The sequence below is a fragment of the Nomascus leucogenys genome, chromosome 2, assembly GCF_006542625.1.
Source record: "Nomascus leucogenys isolate Asia chromosome 2, Asia_NLE_v1, whole genome shotgun sequence".
In the NCBI taxonomy this organism is placed as follows: domain Eukaryota; kingdom Metazoa; phylum Chordata; class Mammalia; order Primates; family Hylobatidae; genus Nomascus; species Nomascus leucogenys.
Window position 1 is genome coordinate 121,516,044 of NC_044382.1, and position 23,006 is coordinate 121,539,049.

The 23,006-nt window shown below is 36.0% G+C and overlaps 1 protein-coding gene across 4 annotated transcripts in view; it reads left to right on the forward strand.

Annotated features, from left to right (window-relative positions):
- The window catches only part of YTHDC2 (YTH domain containing 2), an 80,785-nt gene that overhangs the window by 46,929 nt on the left and 10,850 nt on the right, over nt 1–23,006 (forward strand). For 3 of the 4 annotated variants that reach the window (XM_003259840.2, XM_030817788.1, XM_030817796.1), the window contains 8 exons: nt 257–362; nt 2,206–2,325; nt 2,695–2,967; nt 4,744–4,870; nt 5,935–6,140; nt 6,501–6,696; nt 18,741–18,850; nt 20,571–20,863. In XM_003259840.2, the coding sequence (XP_003259888.1) occupies nt 257–362; nt 2,206–2,325; nt 2,695–2,967; nt 4,744–4,870; nt 5,935–6,140; nt 6,501–6,696; nt 18,741–18,850; nt 20,571–20,863 (1,431 nt within the window). The remainder of the gene's footprint in view (nt 1–256; nt 363–2,205; nt 2,326–2,694; nt 2,968–4,743; nt 4,871–5,934; nt 6,141–6,500; nt 6,697–18,740; nt 18,851–20,570; nt 20,864–23,006) is intronic. The other variant, XM_030817782.1, reaches the window with a different exon arrangement.

Genomic DNA, 23,006 nt, shown 5'->3' on the forward strand with positions numbered 1-23,006 from the left:
TTGATTTTTACCATAACCCTACAAGATATATCAGGTAGGTGTCCTTCATGAATCTCACTGTCTATGAAATAATTGAGTCCCAGACTAGTGAAGTACTTTCCAAAATGATTGATGAGAGGATAAGAAACAGAATAGGATTTAAACTCAGGTGTCCTGATCCTGGATGATTTTTCTCTTTCCTAAATCACATTGCGTTTACAGTTTATTGTAGCCTTTATTCATTGTTTGAGTCCTAATCTTGTGTTTTATTTTTAAGGGCAGGACGATGTAGACCTGGAATTTGTTTTCATCTGTTCAGTAGACTCCGATTCCAGAATATGTTGGAATTTCAGACTCCGGAACTTTTGAGAATGCCATTACAGGTAAAAATTTATTTAAATATAAAAGGCATTTTTGTGGGTGAGGGAAGAGAGGGGCCATTTCAACTTCTATGGATTAGGCCTTTAAAAAATCAATTTGTAAAACAAAATTATTCAATATATATTATGGAGGGTGGCTATGTCTATAACAGAAATATTTTTTCTATAGAAGAAAATTTAATTCATAAACCTTTAAAATTTTAAAGAATCACTTGAATGTATGTAAATTATGGTACAGTTTTAAAGGATATATATATATATATATATTTTTTTTTTTGAATCAGAGAGTCTTGCTTTGTTGCCCAGGCTACAGTGTAGTGGCGTGATCTTGGCTCACTGCAACCTCCACCTCCCGGGTTCAGGCGATTCTCTGACCTCAGCCTCCTGAGTAGCTGGGATTACAGGCGCCCACCACCGTGCCCGGCTAATTTTTGTATTTTTAGTAGAGACGGTGTTTCACCATTGTGACCAGGCTGGTCTCAAAACTCTTGACCTCATGATCCACCCACCTCAGCCTCCCAAAGTGCTGGGATTACAGGTGTGAGCCACCGCACCCGGCCATATTTTTTTAAATGCAGCATTTTATGAGTTTCAACTATATAGTGTTCACCTTTTAAATTCTCAGAGGGATTAGCAAACAAATTATTTAAGATCCAGAAGATAATACCCAAATCTCAGTATAAGATGCTGAGATTATCTAGTAGTTTTAGAACTGAGTTCACTGAGATTTTCTGACCTCTATTAATTGTGGTGTGTGTGTGTGTGTTTTAAGTTTTCTAACTTCATGGAACAGGCAGCCCCTGTAGCTTCTAGGGAAGATGAGCAGAATGCATTTATTTGATTCTTTAGTGTGTTTGGCTAATGCTGGCTTCCAAACCCTTAAAGAGAGGCAGGATAATGTGTTAAACATCCATATACCTAAGATGATTTCCCACTTCCCAATGCTTATGTGTGATTTTCTGTTCCTCCTGGGAGAAAATTCAGAATCTTAACAAGACCATGAATTGCCCGTTCCTGCCTGTGTCTCCAGTCACAGGCAGGAAGGAACAGGTGATTTCTTGTTATTTATCCTCTCTTACACCATTGGTTTTAGTTTCTCAAGCACATATTTTTTCCTTCTGCCTTACAGCTTTCACAGATATCTACTCTCTCCTTAGATTCTTTCCCCTTATTCCTTTTATAGTTACTCCTACTCAATCTTTACATCTTAGTTTAAGTGTCTTTCTTCAGGAAAACTATCTGTAACTTCCCATGGTCTCCCTCTCCCACCCTTTTCTGAACTTAATTAAATCATATTTACTTCTTTAGCTCCCTATAGCCTTCATAGCACTGATGATAATCGTAATTAAGTAGTTAATTATATAATTAATTATTTAAGGTCTGCTTACTCATATTACAGTGTAAACTCAATGAGAATGGACGCTTCCTTCTGTCCCCTTCTTTTTCTCCAATTTGCACAGGGCCTTGCACTTAGAAAGCACTTAAATATTTGCTGAGTAGATAAAATATTCTAGAATGCAGTAAGTATAAAGGGGGAAAAAGATTTTTTTTTTTTTGGACAGTGACTGTGAATGTTATGTATATGAACAGTGTGAGGAGATGTTGCCAATGGGAGCAATGGCAGTCTTGGTATAAGTTGATTGAAGAGGGTATTTATTAAGGTTCTGGCATCTAGGGCAAAGTATGAGCTCCTCTTTTACAGAAAGACATTGTTCCTTCTACTGTTCATTCTAATCAGAGACTCTACTAGTCTGTGTTTGAGAACTATAGTTACCATGATTTCTTTAAATGTGTAGGTTAGTATTCTTTTTAATTTTAAAAAATTATTTACTGTTTTGGTTTATAGGAACTTTGCTTACATACCAAGCTGCTAGCCCCAGTTAATTGTTCCATTGCTGATTTTCTTATGAAAGCTCCTGAACCTCCACCAGCTTTAATTGTAAGAAATGCTGTACAGATGCTTAAGGTTGGTGTCTTCATAGTTTTATTTTACATGACATTTTTACTTGAAATTTTAAACAAAAAGAAAATATGTCTTAACTAATTTTGTATAATTATTTTTTCTTTTTGTCCTCCTACAATTTGTCCAGGTAAACTAATTTTGTACTTTTAAACAATTATCTTAAATGATCATGTACTTTAAATAATACATCATGTATAAAACAGTAGATATACTTCTTTTATATAGTATATTAGAAACAAAATATATTTTTATGAGATGTAGTAGCAAAAAAAATATCTATATTCTTATTTCTTATTTGGGGGTTTTTAATTGTGTGGTTTGATTAAACAGTGTTTGCGCGTGTCAAAGTCTGTTCTGTCTCCTTTTACTTAGACAGTAGATGCAATGGATACATGGGAAGATCTGACTGAACTTGGGTATCATTTGGCTGACTTGCCAGTAGAACCACATCTTGGTAAAATGGTCTTGTGTGCTGTTGTTTTAAAGTGTCTGGACCCCATCCTTACAATTGCTTGCACACTAGCTTATCGAGATCCTTTTGTACTACCTACTCAGGCCTCTCAAAAACGTGCAGCTATGCTTTGTAGGAAACGTTTTACTGCAGGAGCTTTCAGTGACCATATGGCACTTCTCAGAGCATTCCAGGTACTATTACCGTCGTTTTATTTCTGAAAACGTTGCTGGTTAAACACATTTCTGGGGCAAATGTAGGAATTTTAAAAATAATTTATAAATTTTAAAACTGCATTAATTTTGTTTCATTATGAAGTCACATTAATAGTCCTGAAAAATATCTTCTTGCTGTTGTTATGTTAAAATTAACGCAGTTTTGCTCTTTTTCCCCATTTTCTCCTTATAGGAATATATGTGTGTATTTGTATATATATTTATTTGTGTTTATGCTTCTATTACCAGGTTTTTTTCAATCATGTCTTGGGCAAGGAATGTTCTAAATTTTAGTTGAGAAATACTGTATACTATTTAAAGTACATACAATAAAGCTTGTAAGAAAATTATATTGATTTAATATCTATCGATTTTTCTTAGAGTTCAGCTTTTTCTTGTGTTCTCAAGACACTATGCTGAGAACTTAATTTTGTAAAGCAAAATACAAAAATCACTTAAAAACCTTTTAAGATAATGGTAATGGGAAGTTGAGGAAAGAGGCAAATGGAAAAGAAAAGATGGGGAAAATAGGATCCTGGGGAAGACAAATTAAATATAATTTAGAATTTCAGATATGTGAGGAAGAATATTTCTTGAAAACATAGGCATTGTATTTATCCTCAGATCTTGAATGTAGGCTGTGTCTATATATATATATATATATATATATATTTTTTTTTTTTTTTTTTTTTTTTTTTGAGACAGAGTCTTGCTCTGTCACTCAGGCTGGAGTGCAGTGGCACAGTCTCGGCTCACTGCAACCTTAGCCTCCCAGGTTCAAGCAATTCTCCTGCCTCAGCCTCCTGAGTCGCTCGGGTTACAGGCACCCACCACCATGCCCAGCTAATTTTTGTGTTTTTAGTAGAGACAGGGTTTCACCATGTTGGTCAGGCTGGTCTTGAACTCCTTACCTCAAGTGATCTCTGCCTTGGCCTCACAAAGTGCTGGGATTACCATTTGTGAGCCACCATGCCCGGCCATATTTTTTAAAAATCTAACTTTGTTTATGCAGAAAGTACTCTTTTTCAGACATAGAAGATTTTTCAACACATATAATTTTCAAAAATAATTTCAAGCTCTTTTGTGAGTATTGATCAATGGATAACTTATTGTTATTAATTGGGTATATTAAATACCATATATTATAGTAGATTAATTGAGAAGTAGAGGGAGATTTAGAGTAGAATTTCTATCTGTTCTTTGCTTTTCCCCCAGCTCCTTCAAAAGCACAGAGGATAAATTGTTGCTTCCGTCTTTTAGTTATATATATTCCAAAGCAAGAGAACCCATTCACAAAGGAGAGCTTTTTGTACTGCATATAGATGATTTATAGAAATCCTACTTTCCATTCTTAGGTAGAGTCCAGGGTTGACATAGAGATTATTTTTTGGAGGGCAAGAGTGGCACGATTCTTAGATACAAGTGTTACGAAGTCTTAGTTGAAAACGTACACTTTTGTAGAGAGTAAAATTAGCAGATGCATCTGAGAAGGCAAGTATTTTTACATTGTTAGTCATTTAGGCTACTGGACACTTAGTTCTCATTTGAGATTTTATAAACTCAATGGCTTTTGTAGCATTTGAGTATAAATTAATGATAAATATTATTTGATCATAAAGTCTTAGATTTTATAGAATAATTAGAATAAGGCAAATTGATCTTGAGTAATTAGTGTAGTGATTTGTAGTTACTTGTTGCCTCACTAAGAAGTGATTAGTAAATGTGTCTTGTTATGCAATTATTCTCTTTTTATAGGCCTGGCAAAAAGCACGAAGTGATGGGTGGGAGCGAGCCTTTTGTGAAAAGAATTTTCTTTCACAGGCTACTATGGAAATAATCATAGGCATGAGAACGCAGTTGCTTGGTCAACTTAGAGCATCAGGTAAAGTTTTCTCTCAAAGAGCCTATTTAAGTTACTGAGAGTACCTTGCCCATATTTCATAGTATTTCTTATGTTAACGGATGCTATCTATTATTTTTATGACATTATCGTGTTGTATATCTTATATTCATGCATGATTTGTAGACTTCTGTGTGTCTTCAACTTTTGCTTGTTGATGAAAAAAATGCTATTGCAGGAGGTGTATTTGAGAAATCTAGGGACAGAATCTATACCCTTTTGATACTGTTGGCAATGAACAATTTGTATTTGTTGGCAGAGATCAATTTAGATCTTATAGTTATTTTCTTTTATCACCATTAATGAATACTTATTTAGTTCTGTGAAATAGAAATTTTAAAAAATTGATATGAATGCTCCTCTTCATATTTTTGGAACACAAAAACAGCTGGTAATACTTGAAGTCACTTTTTTTTTTTTTTGAAGAGGATGCTAGTATTGCTATTACCTTTTAGAATTGCCTTTTTGAGTAGCAAAAAAAAATTGATGTGATAGTCAGAAGAAAAGTACCAGAGCCTGGATTCATGGGTTAGCTGAAGTGCCAGAGTAATATAAGGAATGAACCAGAGGATTTAAGAGTTGACTTGAACATGAGGAAATATGAAGGATTTTTGAAATTCAAGCAAAAATTACCATATATTTACTTGACTTCATCTACAGAATTAGTATCTATCATAATCAAAATGTTGTTAATGTCAGAACAATGGTTTGGATTTCCAGCTATGAATTTAGTTTGTTTCTGGCAGCAGATTATGAAGAACTTTATTGCAAGAATGTACATCTAAAAAAATTTAAGCCCCCAGCGATTCTTATACTTAATCTAACCTGAGCAGATCTACACTTCCCTAGAATGTTGGTTCTGTATCTGTTTTGGGGTGGGGAGGGGTGGTTCATATTTTAAACAACTTTTCAGAGGAGATTCTATTAATTGTCGTGAAATTTGAATATCACAAAATTTACATGAGTTGTACAGTTTTTGGAAAAAATACACAAAAGTATCTTTGGCACAATAGAAAAAGTTGATGTGGTTTTTTTCCCCTCTCTAGGTTTTGTTAGAGCACGAGGTGGTGGTGACATTCGAGATGTTAACACAAACTCTGAAAATTGGGCTGTCGTTAAAGCTGCATTGGTGGCAGGCATGTATCCTAATTTAGTCCACGTGGACAGAGAGAATCTAGTGTTGACAGGGCCAAAGGAGAAAAAAGTACGATTTCATCCTGCTTCAGTTCTCAGTCAGCCTCAATATAAAAAGGTAAAACATTTTGAATGCGCTTGGATTTTAAGATGAAACTAATTTAGGTAGTTGACTATCAATGAAAAATGCTCCAAATACCTTCCTGCTTTAAGAAATTAATTAGTTATATATATATATATATATATATATATAACATTAAATATTGGACCAAAACTTATAAATTTTAGAGTTGGGAAAGGTAATGTGTTAAGTAATGAGTACTTTTGTACAAACTACATGAGCATTGGCTTGTTTTAATTTTTGCTTATGTACTAATACACATCATCGACTTCATTGAGAGACTTTTTACATTTTAAAAGTATTTCCAATAAACTAGATGACAAACACAATAATTTTTAAAATTTATTTTCTTAATAGATTCCTCCAGCCAATGGTCAAGCTGCAGCAATTAAGGCACTGCCCACAGATTGGCTTATTTATGATGAAATGACCAGAGCCCATAGAATAGCTAATATTAGATGTTGTTCAGCAGTGACGCCTGTCACTATATTGGTATTCTGTGGACCAGCTAGATTGGCAAGTAATGCTCTTCAGGAACCTTCATCCTTTAGAGGTAAATGTATTATGAAGGAAATAAAAGTCTATTTGAAATGAATTTTTTTTTTTTTTACCAAATGAAATTATTTTACTAAACCAAATAATGAAATTATAAAGATTTATATAGTAGCAGCTCTATTTTGATATACTAAGACTAATTAGGAAATTCTAAGGTATACTACTGTTGTTGAAATTTATTTATAAGGTAACTTGATGTTGATTTGTGCATTTTTTATTAATCTTGCTGTTGGGAAGAAATTTTTCTTTTCCACTTGAATTTAAATGATAGTTTAACATAGATAAAGGTAATTGTAAAAGAAAGAAGAGCCACCCATAATCTCATTTTTCTCGTGCTAACACTTTTTAATGTTATATTTTTCTACATGTTTATATATTTTAAATTATTTCACCCAAACTGTTATTGTATATTTTGTTATTTTCATTACAGAGATATCAAAAATATTTTTAGCATTTTATATTAATGACTGCAAAATAGTATATCACATTGAAGTGGCATAATGCATTTTTTTCTTTCAACTTCTATTTTAAGTTCAGGGGTACATGTGCAAGATGTGCAGGTTTGTTGCACAGGTAAACATGTGCCATGGTGGTTTGCTGCACAGATCATGCCATCATGTATCTATCAAGCCCAGTGTCCATTAGCTATTCTTCCTGATGTTCTCCCTCCCGTCTACCACACACCCCCAGCAGGCCCCAGTGTGTGTTGTTCCCTTCTCTGTGTCCATGTGTTCTTATCATTCAGCTCCCACTTATATGTGAGAACATGCGGTGTTTGGTTTTCCATTCCTGCATTAGTTTGCTGAGGATAATGGCTTCCACCTCCAGCCATGTCCCTGCAAAGGACATGATCTAATTCCTTTTTACGGCTGCATAGCATCCCATGGTGTATATGTACCATATTTTCTTTATCTAGCCTATCATTGGTGGACATTTGGGTTGATTCCATGTCTTTACTATTGTGAATAGTGCTGCACTGAACATACAAGTGTACTTATCTTTATAATAGAATGATTTATATTCCTTTGGGTATTTACCCAGAAATGGTATTTCTGCCTCTAGGTCTTTGAGGAATCACCATGCTCTCTCCCACGGTGGTTGAATTAATTTACACTAGTGTAATTTAATTACACGTAAAAGTGTTCCTTTTTCTCCACAACCTCACCAGCATGTTGTTTTTTGACTTTTTAATAATAGCCATTCTGATCTCATTGTGGTTTTGAATTGCATTCCAGTAATGATCAGTGACGTTGAGCTTTTTTTTATATGTTTGTTGGCCACATGTACATCTTTTGAGAAGTGTGTGTTCATGTCCTTTGCCCACTTTTTAATGGGTTGTTTTTTCTTGTAAATTTGCTTAAGTTCCTTGTAGACTCTGGATATTAGACCTTTGTCAGATGGATAGATTGCAAAAATTTTCTCCCATTCTGTAGGTTGTCTGTTTCCTCTGATGATAGTTTCTTTTGCTGTGCAGAAACTTTAGTTTAATTAGATCCCATTTGTCAATTTTTGCTTTTGTTGCAATTGCTTTTGTCATTTTTATCATGAAATCTTTGCCTGTGCCTATGTCCTGAATGGCTTGCCTATATTTTCTTCTAGGGTTTTTATGGTTTAGAGTTTTACATTTAAGTCTTTAATCCATCTTGAGTTAATTTTTGTAGAAGGTGTTAGGAAAGGGCCCAGTTTCAGTTTTCTGCATATAGCTAACCAGTTCTTTCAGCACCATTTGTTAAATAAGGAGTCCTTTCTTCATTGCTTGTTTTTGTCAGGTTTGTCGAAAATCAGATGGTTGTAGGTGTGTGGTCTTATTTCTGAGTTCTAACCTATTCTGTTCCAATGTTCTATACCAGTACCATGCTGTCTTGGCTACTGTAACCCTGTAGTATAGTTTGAAGTTGGGTAGCGTGATGCCTCAGCTTTGTTCTTTTTGCTTAGGATTGTCTTGGCTATGTGGTCTCTTTTGGTTCCATATGAATTTTGAAATCATTTCTTCTAAGTCTGTGAAGACTGTCAGTATAATGGGAATAGCGTTGAATCTGTAAATTTCTCTGGGCAATATGGCCATTTTCATGATATTGCTTGTTGCTATCCATGAACATGGAATGTTTTTCCATTTGTTTATGTCCTCTCTGATGTCTTTGAGCAGTGATACGTAGTTCTCCTTGAAGAGGTCCTTCACTTCCCTTATTAGCTGTATTCCTAGGTATTTTATTTTGTTTATTTTATTTTATTTATTTTATTTTTTTATTTTTATTTTATTTTGTTATTTTATTTTATTTTTAATTTAATTTAATTTAATTTATTTTATTTTATTTTATGTTATCTTTTTGAGATAGAGTCTTGCTGTGTCACCCAGGCTGGAGTGCAGTGGTACAATCTCAGCTCACTGCATCCTCCGCCTCCTGGGTTCAAGCAGTTCTCCTGCCTGAGACTCCTGAGTAGCTGGGATTACAGGCATGTGCTACAATTCCTGGCTAATTTTTGTATTTTTACTAGAGACAGGGTTTCACCATGTTGGGCAGGGTGATCTTGAACTCCAGACCTCAAGGTGATCCATCTGCCTGCCTTGGCCTCACAAAGTGCTGCAATTACAGGCGTGAGCTATCATGCTTGGCCTTTTCTTATGTATTTTATTATTTTTGTAGCAATATTGAATGTGAATTCATTCATGATTTGGCTCTCTGCTTGCCTGTTGTTGGTATATAGGAATGCTAGCAGTTTTTGCACATTGATTTTATATCCTGAGACTTTGCTGAAGTTGCTTATCAGCTTAAGAAGCTTTTGGACTGAGATGATGGGTCTTCTAGATGTATGATCATGTCAACTACAAACAAAGATAATTTGACTTCCTCTTTTCCTAATTGAATAATACCCTTTATTTCTTTATTTTGAGATGGAGTCTCACTCTGCCGCCCAGGTTAGAGTGCAGCGGTGTGATCTCAGCTCACTGCAACCTCTGCCTTCTGGGTTCAAGCAATTCTTCTGCCTTAGCCTCCAGAGTAGCTGGGATTACAGACGCCTGCCACCATACTCCACTAATTTTTTTTGTATTTTTAGTAGATTTAGCATTTCACCATATTGGCCAGGCAGGTCTCAAACTCCTGACTTCAAGCGATCCACCACCTCAGCCTCCCAAAGTGCTGGGATTATAGGCATGAGCCACTGCACCCACCCAGCGTGAATACTCTTCATTTTTTCCTCTGGCCTGATTTCCTTGGCCTGAACTTCCAATCCTGTGTTGAGTAAGAGTGATGAGAGAGGACATCGTTGTCCTATGACAGTTTTCAAGGGGAATGCTTCCTGCTTTTGACCATTCAGTATGATATTGGCTGTGGGTTTGTCATAAATAGCTCTTATTATTTTGACATATGTTCCTTCACTACCTAGTTTATTGAGTTTTTAACACGAAGGCATGTTGAATTTTATTGAAGGCCTTTTCTGCGTCTATTGAGATAATCATTTGGTTTTTGTCTTTAGATTTGTTTATGTGATGAATTATGTTTATTGATTTGCATATGTTGAACCAGTCTTGCATCCCAGGGATGAAGCCAACTTGATTGTGGTTGACAAGCCTTTAGATGTGCTGCTGTATTTGGTTTGCCCGTATTTTGTTGAGAATTTTTGCATTGATATTCATCAGGGATATTGGCCTGAAGTTTTCTTTTTTTGTTGTATCTTTGTCAGGCTTTGGTATCAGTATGATGCTGGTCTTACAGAATGAGTTATGGAGGAGTCCCTCCTTTTCAGTTGTTTGGAATAGTTTCAAAAGAAAGGGTATCAGCTCTTCTTTGTACTTCTGGTAGAATTCAGCTGTAAATTCATCTGGTTGGGCTTTTTTTTGGTTGATAAGCTCTTTATTACTGCCTCAATTTCAGAACTTGTTATTGGTCTATTCAGGGATTCAGCTTCTTTCTGGTTCAGTCTCAGGAGTATGTATGTGTCCAGGAATTTATCTCTTTCTTCTAGATTTTGTAGTTTATTTGCATAGAGGTGTTTATAGTATTCTTTGATGGTAGTTTGTATTCCTGTGGGGTCAGTGATGAGACCCCTCGTATCATTTTTTGTTGTGTCTATTTGATTCTTCTCTCTTTTCTTCTTTATTAATCTAGCTAGCAGTCTGTTTTACTGATTTTTAAAAAGAACCAGCTTTTTGATTTGCTAATTTTTTGGAGGGTTTTTCCTGTCTCTCTCTCCTTCACTTCTGCTCTGATATTTGTTATTTCATGTCTTCTGCTAGCTTGGGTTTGTTTGCTCTTGGTTCTCTAACTTTTTAAATTGAGATGTTAGGTTGTTAACTTGAAGTCTTTGCAGCTTTTTGATGTGTTCATTTAGTGCTATGAATTTCCGTCTTAACATTACTTTAGCTGTGTCCCAGAAATTGTGGTACATTGTCTCTTTGTTCTCTTAGTTTTAAAGAACTTCTTGATTTCTGCCTTAATTTCGTTATTTACCCAAGAGTCATTCAGGAGCAGGTTGTTCAGTTTCCATGTAGTTGTGTGGTTTTGAGTGAATGTCTTAGTCTTGAGTTCTAATTTGATTGTGCTGTGGTCTGATAGACTGTTATGATGTTACTTCTTTTACATTTGCTGAGGAGTGTTTTACTTCCAATTATGTGATCAATTTTAGAATAAATGCCATGTGGCGATGAGAAGAATGTATATTCTCTTGTTTTTGGGTAGAGAGTTCTGTAGATATCTATCAGGTCCGCTTGATCCAGAGCTGAGTTCAGGTACTGAATATCTTTGTTAATTTTCTGTCTTGAAGATCTGTCTAACGTTGTCCGTGGGGTGTTAAAGTCTCCCACTATTAATGTATGGGAGTCTAAATCTCTTTGTAGGTCTCTAAGAACTTGTTTTATGAATCTGGGTGCTCCTGTATTAGGTTGCATATATATTTAGGATCATGAGTTCTTTTTGCTGAATTGAGCCCTCTACCACTGTGTAATGCCCTTCTTTGATCTTTATTGGTTTAAAGTCTGTTTTATCAGAAACTAGGATTGCAACCATTGCCTTTTTCTGTTTTCCATTTGCTTGGTAAATTTTCCTCCATCCCTTTCTTTTGAGCCTATGTGTGACTTTGCATGTGAGATGGGTCTCTTGAAGACAGCATACTCATGGATCTTGGCTCTTTTTCCAGTTTGCCATTCTGTGCCTTTTAATTGGGGCATTTACCCTATTTACCTTTAATGTTACTTTTAAGGTTATATATTATTATGTGTGAATTTGATTCTGTCATGATGCTAGCTGGTTATTTTGCAGACTTGTTTATGTGGTTGCTTCATAGTGTTACGGGTTTGTGTACTTCCGTGCGTTTTTGTAGTGGCTGGTAATGGATTTTCTCTTTCATATTTAGTGCTCCCTTAGGAGCTCTTGCAAGGCAGGCCTGGTGGTGACACATTCCCTCGGCATTTGCTTGTCTGAAAAGGATCTTATTTCTCCTTCACTTATGAAGCTTAGTTTGGCTGGATATGAAATTCTGGGTTGGAAATTCTTTTATTTAAGAGTGTTGAATATTGGCCCGCAATCTCTTCTGGCTTGTAGGGTTTCCTCTTAGAGGTCTACTGTTAGTCTGATGGACTTCCCTTTGTACATGACCTGGCCTTTCTCTCTGGCCGCCCTTAACATTTTTTCTTTCCTTTAGACCTTGGAGAATCTGATGATTTTTTTGCTTGGGGTTGATCTTCTCATGGAGTATTATACTAGGGTTCTCTGGATTTCCTGAATTCGAATGCTGGCCTGTCTTGCTAGGTTAGGGAAGTTCTCCTGGATGATATCCTGAAGTATGTTTTCCAACTTGGTTCTATTCTCTTTTATCTTTCAGCTACCCCAGTCAGTTGTAGGTTCAGTGTCTTTATATAATCCCATATTTCTCAGAGGTTTTGTTCATTTCTTATTGTTTTTTCTCTGTTCTTGTCTGCCTGTTTTGTGTCAGACAGACAGTCTTCAAGCTCTGAGATTCTTTCCTCCACTTGGTCTGTGCTGCTGTTGATACTTGTGATTGCATTGTGAAGTTCTCTTGTTGTGTTTTTCAGCTCCATCAGGTCGGTTATGTTCTTCTCTAAACTGGCTATTAGCTCCTGTATTGTTTTATCATAATTCTTAGCTTCTTTGTATTGGGTTACAGTATGCTTCTTTAGCTCACCAAAGTTTGTTATTACCCACCTTCTGAAGCCTACTTCTGTCATTTTAGCCATCTCAGCCTCAGCCCAGTTCTGTGCCGTTGCTAGAGAGGTATCAATCATTTGGAGGAGAAGAGGCACTCTGACTTTTTGAGTTTTCAGCATCTCTGCATTATTTCTCACGTTTGTGGGCTTATCTACCTTTGATCTTTGAGGATGCTGACCTTTGAATGAGGTTTTTGTGGAGTCTTTTCTGTTGATGTTGTTGTTGTTTTCTGTTTGTTTTTCTTTTAGAGTCAGGCCACTCTTCCATAGGGCTGCTGCAGTTTGCTGGGGCTCCCCTCCAGACCTCAGTTGCCAGGTATCACCAGTGAAGTCTGCAAAACAGCAAAGACGGAAGCCAGCTCCTTCCTCTGGAAGTTCTGTCCCGGGTGTTATTGACCTGTTGCTGGCCCTCATGCATCTGTAGGAGGTGACTGGAAGCCCCTGTTCTGAGGTCTTACCCAGTCAGGAGGAATGAGATCAGGGACCTGTACAAAGAAGCAGTCTGGCTGCTTTTTGATACAGCAGGTGTGCTGCATTGGTAGGAACCTTTCTCATCCAGACCGCCTGTATAGCCATCAGGCTGGAGTGGCTGAGTCAAACAAACCAGAAAGATAGCAGCCATCCCTCTCCCTGGGAACTCAGCCCCATCTCAGGTAGAACAACCCACTGCTGTTGGCTGGCTGGAATTCCAAGCCAGTAGGTCATAATTGGTGAGGTGCCATAGAAGTGGATCCCACAGAATGATGCTGCTTGGCTTCCTGGATTCAGCCCCCTTCCTAGGGATATGTACAAACAGATTTCCTGCCTTGCTAGGGATCCCAGGGCCAGAGTATGTAAAACTCCTACGTTTCTTTGTGTGCCTGAGTGGCTGCTCTGCTGACACTCCACACAGATCTGTGGCATGGGCTCACAAAGGGATCCTCTGATTCACAGGTTGCAAAGATCCATGGGAGAAATGTGGTTTCCCGGGAGGGGTCATATAATCACTCACTGCTTCCCTTGGCTGGGGGTGAGGGTTCCTTTTGCTCTGTGCTGCTCCTGGGTGGGCCGTTGGCTTCACCTACTTTTCTTCATTTTCCATGGGTTGATTTGTATGCCTAGTCTGTCCGAATGTGAGAACCTGGATATTTCAGTTGAAGGTGCTAAATTCATTGTGCCTTTTCATTCTTCTTTGTGAGTGCTGCAGACTGCAGCTGTTTCTAATAAGCCATCTTTGATTGATCCCCTGGCATAACACATTTAAAATGTGCCTTCATAGTTGGACATCTTGATGATTTCAAATTATTTGCTATTTAATGATTCAGCAAATATTTAGTACCTACTATATGTCAGGTACTGTGCTAGGCATTGAAGGTATAACAGTGTGTGTCTGTCCTTAGGAATTTACACAGTAGTGAGGGTAGACAGTAAAAAATAAATAATCTGCATGATACTATTAAGGAAATACAAAGAGGACCGCCTTAGGGGTGACCTACTTGAAAGAAAGCCTAGACAAGTTTTTCTGAGAAGACTTAAACTGAGACCTACAATATGAGAAGAGCCAGCCACATGAAAAGCAGAAATGTGCTGCAGGTAGAGAAAGAGGGAAAGCCCCAAGATTCTGTGCTAGGAAATGATCTAGGAATTGACAGAAAGGCTGTGTGATTGGAGTGCATTGGTCAATGGAAGAGGGCAATGATAAGGTTGAAAGGAAAGCATGGACTTGTAGGCCATAGAAATGCAAAGAAAAGGAAACCATTAAAAGGTTTTAAGTAAAGGAATGACACGATGTGATATGTTCCAAAAGGTCATTTTGGCTACGGGGATGAATTACAGGAGTAATTACAAGAATAGAAGAGTGGAGTCAGGTAGGAGGCTTTTGCAGTGGTCTTCTAACAAGATGATGGCTCAGATAGGGTAGTGATTGCTGATATGAAGAGAAGTAGATATAAAATTATTTTGAAGGTACTAGTAACTGCTAGATTGAATGTGGGTAGTAAGAGAAAGGGAGGAGTCAATTCTCAGATTTTGGTTATAGTAGCTTGTCACTCATTTGAGATTCAGAAAACTGGAAGGAGCAAGTTGTGTAGGGGAGAAATTAAGGGTTCTTTTTAGACATGTTAAGTTTGAGATGGCTAAGACATTCTAAGTAAATTTTTTTTCAGGAAGCAGTTGGATATGCATTTCTGGAGCTCAGGGAAGATGTCTCGGCTAGCAATACAAATTTGGAAGTCATCAGCTTGTAAATGATATTTATAGACGTGAGAATGGATTTCCTAAAGAGAATGTATAAATTTGAGTAGTGGAAGAAAGAGTGATTCGGTGTTGGAGGCAAATCTGTTTCAAGAACGGAGTGGTTAGCTCTTTTGAATGTGCTTTGAGAGACTGAGGGCATTAAGTTTGTATGAAGAGAGTAGAAATAGTATGATTGATAATTTATGAGATTATGGGGCATTGCTACATTGACGTCTTCATCTGTGTGTCCTTTTGCTTTAATTCATTTAATATTTTCTTTGTGATAAAACTTTGAAGTGGGAATTACTTGATAAAAATGTATAGATATTATTTATGGTTCTTCCTCCATACTCAACTGTATTAGCACCATTAAGAGTGAATTTCGTGGCAACTATGCCATCATTTGGTGTTGGTTTTAAAGATAAAATATTTAAAGATTCCTGGCCGGGCGCGGTGGCTCACACTTATAATCCCAGCACTTTGGGAGGCCGAGGCGGGCGGATCATGAGGTCAGGAGATCGAGACCACAGTGAAACCCCGTCTCTACTAAAAATACAAAAAATTACCCGGGCATGGTGGCGGGCGCCTGTAGTCCCAGCTACTCGGAGGCTGAGGCAGGAGAATGGCGTGAACCCTGGAGGCGGAGCTTGCAGTGAGCTGACATTGCGCCATTGCACTCCAGCCTGGGCGACAGAGCGAGACTCTGTCTCAAAAAAAAAAAAAAAGATTCCTTCATTTGCTCTTTTTATTTCTGTCAAAAAGAAATAACTCTCCATGCATTTCTTTATATTTCCCTTTAGTTGAGTTGTTTTTTCATCTTCTGCCCATTTATTTGGGTACTGATATTTTACTCAAAAATTTGAATGATAGCTTTATAATTTAAAGATATTATTAATCTTTTTTCTATCATGTTCAATTGAATGTATTATTCATTTTAGCGTTATGTATTTTGAGTTCCGAGTTTTGATTGCTGTGTATTTAAACTGCATAATCTTTTCCTATGCTATTCACTTTCAAAGCTGAGAAAATTTCATCCCTCCATTGATGTGATAAGTATTGTTTTTGTTTTCTATAATTTGATTTTTAATATTTTTTTAACCATGTTGAGTTGATTCTGGCCTAAAGCAAAGATCTAAGTTTTTCCAAGTGCTTTCCCCTCATCTGTACAGTTTATTAAATAGTTCTTATATATCCTCCTTTAGAAAGCTTGCATGATTGCATATTAAATTTGATATCTTTAACCTTTTTGTATACTCTATTCCTTTACATTTCTGCCTTTATATTGCACCTTCTTGTTTAGTATTTTTATTTATCAATAAATTCTAATATCTGGTAGTAGAAGCTCTAGCTGTAACTCTTTACTGCCTTTCTGTTATTGAGCTATTTGATAATCTTACCTATTTTTTTAACAATGAATATTCATTAGTCATCTTCTTGTAATCCTTTTGCAAACAACAGTTCCTTTTGTGTTTGTTTGAGACAGAGTCTTGGTCTGTCCCTCAGGCTGAAGTACAGTGGTGCAATTACAGCCTACTGCAATCTCTGTCTCCCAGGCTCAAGTGATCCTCCCACCTCAGTCTCTCGAGTAGCTGAGACTAAAGGCCCACACCACCATGCCTGGCTAATGTTCATATTTTTTGTAGAGATGGGGTTTTGCCATGTTGCCCAGGCTGGTCTCAAACTCCTGAGCTCAAACAATCTGCTCACCTCGGCCTCCCAAAATGTTGGGATTACAGGCGTGAGCCACCGCACCTGGCCTCTTTTGTATGCTAATTTAATGTTTCCATCCAGGAAATTTAGTATCTTTTAATTAGCCATGCTTATTTTAAATTTATCTTAAAAAATATATATTTTTGTTAACTTTTATAAAGGTTGGGGATATTTCCTAAGGTGATTCTTAAGATTCTTTTGTTGCTGTTTTCAGTTGTCATGGTGAATGGATTCTCTTTGTGTAATTTTCTTGCTGAACTTTAGAAACATTATTGCAGACATAATATATTTTATGTATCTTGTTACTTTATTAAACTCATTAATCCTTTGGATTTTTTATTTATTGAATTATATTACCTTCAAGTGGTAATACTTCCATTTATTACCAAAATGTATTCCTTTTATTTCTTTCTGAGGATATTAGAAAACTGAATTAATGGTCCATTTTGTCTTATTGAATTTTAAAGTTTCAAATTCTAAAGTTATACCATTGATTATAATGTTAATTTTAATAAAAGTGTCCCTTTTAAATAACGGAATAGGGTTTGTGTGTGTGTCTCTGTGCGTGTGTGTATGTGTTTTTGTTTTTAAGAGACAGGGTTTCACTCTGTTACTCTGGATGGAGTACAGTGGTGCAGTAGTCAGAGCTCACTGTAACCCTGAACTCCAAGGCTCAAGTGATCCTCCCACCTTAGCCTCCTGAGTAGCTGGGACCGTAGGCATGAGTCACCACACCCGGCATAGAAGGGTTTTCTTTGTTTTGTTTTGTTTTTTTGTGTATGTGTTAAAAATTTGTTGAATTTACTAAATAGCATTTGAGCATTTTGTTCATATAATAAGAAATTATTTAGCCTATTGATGTGGTATGTAGATTTTCTTATGGAACTGTTATTTTGTTCTGAGAATAAACCTTCCTTGGACTAAGTGTGATTTATTACATTGCTGGATATTTTTCTAACATTTTATTTAAAACTTACATTTATCTTCATTGGGGAGGCTGACCTGTAGGGTTTGTGTGGTGTGTGCTTGTACATATTCCGGTATGTAGGTTTTAGGTGTTAATCAGGTTTTGGGTTAGGTTTAGATTTGTCTCATTACAGGAATGGTCATTATTTGATTCCATGCAAAATTGAGAGACTTGGTGTTCTGGATTTCTTTGTTGATGTTCTTTAAGGATATCTCTGATTTCCTTAAATATATTTGTGTTCTTCTAGTTCCTCTACTTTCAGTTTTAGTAATTTTTGTGTAGAAAATAATTAATTTCTTTGAAGATTTCAAATTTATTATTTATACATACTGTATATTTTAACCTATATCAATTTCATATTTTATAATGCATTCTGTGTTTTTATAATCTCATTTTCACCTGATTTTTTAGATAGATTTTTGCTTTCTTCTTCCTTTATTAAATTTACAGAGTGTTATCTATTAATCTTTTCAAAGAACTGGGTTATAGTTTTAATTACCATTTTGTCTTTCTAATTCATCTTTTTTTTATTTTCTATTTTCTTCTACTTTTCTTTGGGTTTTATGCTATTTTTCTTAGATATATTTAGCTGTATACTTTTTCTTTTTAAAACTGACCTGTGACTTTATAAGAGTATTGCTTTGGGCACCTTTCATAGTTCTTGATATGTAGTGTAGTCATTCCTTCCTTGAATTATGTTCTTTGTTTCTTTTTCATCCAGTTATTAAATATTGTGCTTCAAATTTTACATTCTTGTCTTTTTTTGTTTTGTTGCATTGTGATGAGAGATTATAGTCTTCAAATGGTCCCTTTTTTTCCTTTTAAATAAATACTGAGATTTAATATATGATCTTTTGGGTTTGAAGGACTTCCCACAAAAATTGTTGTATGTCAGGAGGGTTTGTGTATATGAAGTGTATTTATTCTTCTTAGTTTTTTGCTATAATGTAAGAAGGTAAAAGTGATTTTTTTTTATGTACTTGGACAGCAGATGGCATTCCCAATGACAGTAGTGATAGTGAAATGGAGGACAAAACTACAGCTAATTTGGCAGCCTTGAAACTTGATGAGTGGCTCCATTTCAAACTACAGCCAGAGGTAAGTTGCTTTCAAGTAGTGTAATAAATTTGTTTCATTCAGTTAGTGTGAGTTGATATATAATATGATAAATTTTTTTTCTTTACTATTGAGCCCTTAATATCAGAGAATACAGCTTGTTTTTCAGTTTTCATAGGGACCTCATTCATTCTCTTCTGTATTGGGGTTTATTCCAACAGAGGACTTAGAAAACCTAGTTGTGGCTCATTATTTAAGCAAGGTAATTGTCTTAGTTTGTTGTTGCTGCTATAGTAATTTATAAAGAACAGAAATTTATTTCTCACAGTTCTGAAGGATCTTAAGTCTGAGATCAAGGTGCTGACATCGGGTGAGGGCTGCTGGACCCTGCCTCCTCTAGAGTGGAGGAATACTGTGTCCTCACATGGCAAAAGGCAGAAGGGCAAGAGGGCATGAACTCCCTCCATCAAGCTCTTTTATAAGGATACCTAATCCCATTCATGAAGCCAGAGCCCTCATGACTCAATCACCCCTCAAAGGCCAACACCTGCCATTACTATTGCATTGGAGGTTAAGTTTCAACATGAAGTTTTGGAGGGGACAAAAACTTCAAACTATAGCAGTAATCCTTGAGTATTTCTGGATAGATAAGAAAGTATTGAGTATTGGGTACACAAGAACTCCCTTTATTTTGTGTAACTATGTTTCTGAGAGAAAGATATGATTCCATACTATTTTCTCTTTGCATATACCTCTGAATTGGGGGTTTGAGGGAGGATGAATGTTTCTTTTCAAATTACAAATTTTCATGACAAAGCCTTCCCTTGATTCTATCTCTACTGTCCAAGATCATTTTCTATACATTTTTGGGAGGCGCCAAGCTGTCAGTAGTTAACACTGGCTAGGTTTACTATTTTAGCATCCATTCATTCATCGCTTCAACCTACTACACTCTCACTTCCATTCCCAGCAATCCATTACTTCACTGAAACTGTACTTGCCAAGGTCGACTGTGTCCTTCATGTTGTCAAAGTCAGTCTGCTGTCCTGGATAAATGTGACCTCTATTATTTATCACTATTGTCCGTATCCTCCTTTTTGTACTCCTGCCCTTCCCCAATTTTCTTCCATACTCCTGCCCCAAATTCTTTGTCACTAGTCACTGTAATATTAATCTTTCTTTATTCTTTCTCTGTGATCAGTCCTTCTTAGTTGTTTCACAGACCCTGCTGTATGTGTTTGTGCCCTAAATTTTAAGTTCTTTAGCACTTTGTGTCTTACTCTTATCTTCTTACTCCCTCTATGCAGTCCCTGGGGACTTTACCTCTATGTGTATATTTTGCAATCATTTAGGAACTGGTGACTTTCAAGTTTAGAGCTCTGTCTTAGATCTTTCTATGAATCCAGCTGCCTTCAGGACATGATCATTTGGATGTTCTACAGGCACTAAAATAACACTGTGAACTACATATATTTTTATTTACCCTGCTGCTACTTTTCCAGTATTAATCACACTCTACCGCAACTATTGTTTACTGTCTTTCTTATTAGACTGCTTAATTTGATTTTGTGTCTTTGTGCCTAAAATATTATAAATAAATTTTATTTCATTCATGCATTAAAAATAATGAAATTAGTAGTAAATTATATGAAATGTGAAATATGTTTATTGGAAACAGTTGCAAACTAATGGAAAGTAATCAACAAATAGGTGTTTTGCCTATATGATATTTATTTGCTTGTATCTATTTGAACTATTACAGGCAGCTAGTTTATTGCTGCAGCTCAGACAGAAGTGGCATAGCTTATTTTTACGCCGAATGAGAGCTCCATCTAAACCTTGGTCTCAAGTTGATGAAGCTACCATAAGAGCAATTATAGCTGTTTTAAGCAGTGAAGAACAGTCTGCAGGTTTACAGCAACCATCTGGGATTGGCCAAAGGCCAAGGCCTATGTCTTCAGAAGAGCTTCCTTTGTCCTCATCTTGGAGGTCAAATAATAGTAGGAAAAGTTCAGCAGATACTGAATTTTCTGATGAGTGTACTACTGCAGAAAGGTAAATTTATGACATTTTACCAAAATGGATCACTTTGTATTCAGGAAAATGAATTACTTATCTTAGAATCATGTGCTTTTATAATATTTAAAAATTACTTTTTTATAATCTAAGATCCATGAAAAGGTAGCAATAAAGTGGAAAGAGTTTTCTACTTGTCCAACTTAATTCTTCTGAGTATTAAGGTAATATGAATTGTAAACTATTGGTATCTGTGAGTTATTTAATAAGGCAACTCTTTGTCAGGAAGAGGTCAAAATATCTAATTTCTAGAATTGGGTCTCTCAAAAATATATAGACATTTTAAAATTATATATTTTCCTTGATATATGTGAAGTAACATTTTACTAGATACCCTGAGCCGTACTGGCTATGGCCATTTAAAAGAACAACCTCCTTATAAGCCTTCTCTAGATATCAATACTGCTGACTAGCATTCCTATAGAAAAGTACTTCACTCAGTGACACATTGAATGTCAGTTCTTGGTGTGCGGGATCTAGAAGTGTACAAAACCGGTAAGATCTGCTCCAGAGAATATACATTTGATTGAGGGGAGGCATATAATAAGTAACCAAATTCACTGTCATATGACAAGATTTCTGTTATAATTTAGCCAAATTCTTCTTTTGTTCTTTTGCAATTAAATGTGATGGTGTTTTTGTTTATTTTATGAATATTAATGGGATACCTCATACTGAATTACTTATGTAAAATACATTTTAGTAATACGATAGTGGTTACAATAAATCATTGGCCATGATTCAGAAGTGTTTCTGGTTATAAAAACATTTGTTAGAATCAAATTTAAGTTATTTTATAATCAAGTTTGCACCTTGTTAAAATTCATAACATAACATTCTTGGCTATGAGGCTAGTTTTGGCAATACTGGTAGAAAAGTCTCTGTAGTAAGAATTTGATTTTATAGTTGAACTGAAAATAGAAACAATGGAAACATAAAAGATACATAATGCCTACGGTTTTTCAAGGATCAGGTGGGGTTTTTAGTACCTTTTTTTGATCAGATTTTTGCATATTTGAATGAAATATAAAGGCTTAATATCATTTAAGACTTTAAAGAGGAATAAAACATTGGTTTCCATGTTCTTCAGATATTACATTTTAGTAATAATTTAGCCAGTTTCCAAGGAAAGCTTGTACAATATGTGCCTGAACGTTTCTTTCTGGTCTAGACTCTGCTGAGAAAAAGGGGAAGACTGAAAAGTAATTTTTTTACTTAGATACTCCCCACTTTTTGAAAATATTGTTCTAGAATTTTCTTGAGCATTAGTTATTTAGAATGTGAGAATATATTTCCATAGAAGTTATTCTGTGGTAGAGTTATTCCTAAACCAGCCTATGAAAAATTCTGTTAGCTTCAAGAAACGTGACATACTAATATATAATGCATGAGTGTTCCTTGTATGCTGATTCAAATGAATCAATAATTTGAGACAATTGAGGAAATGATAATTTTTTATTGGGATTGGTAACCACTTTGATTATGTAAGGACAATGCAACCATTTTAACAGATGCATATTTAAATATGGAAGGATAAAATGATATCCCTCAAGTGTGGGATTTACTTTTAAATATGTAAGCCAAAACAGAAAGGAAGCAAGAAAGAAAAAACAAAATAATGTTAGATAAATCAAGTAGGTGAAATGTTCAAGGAACTAGGTCAGTGGTACTGTGAGATGTCCTACATTCTGGATTTGTCTCTGTTTTTTTCCTGGAACTATTTATTTCTATACCCTATGTATCTTATTTATTTTTATATTTTATTTTTTGAGACAGTCTCACTCTGTCACCCAGGCTGGAGTGCAGTGGCACGATCTCTGCTCACTGCAAGCTCCACCTCCCGGGTTCATGCCATTCTCCTGCCTCAGCCTCCCAAGTAGCTGGGACTACAGGCACCCGCCACCACGCCCGGCTAATTTTTTGTATTTTTAGTAGAGATGGGGTTTCACCGTGTTAGCCAGGATGGTCTCAATCTCCTGACCTCGTAATCTGCGTGCCTCGGCCTCCCAAAATGCTGGGATTACAGGTGTGAGCCACTGCACCCAGGCTCCATAACCTGTGTATCTTATGTAAGCTGGTGGTTAGCTCTCAGGGTTTGATTTGATCCATTGTTTTAACAAGA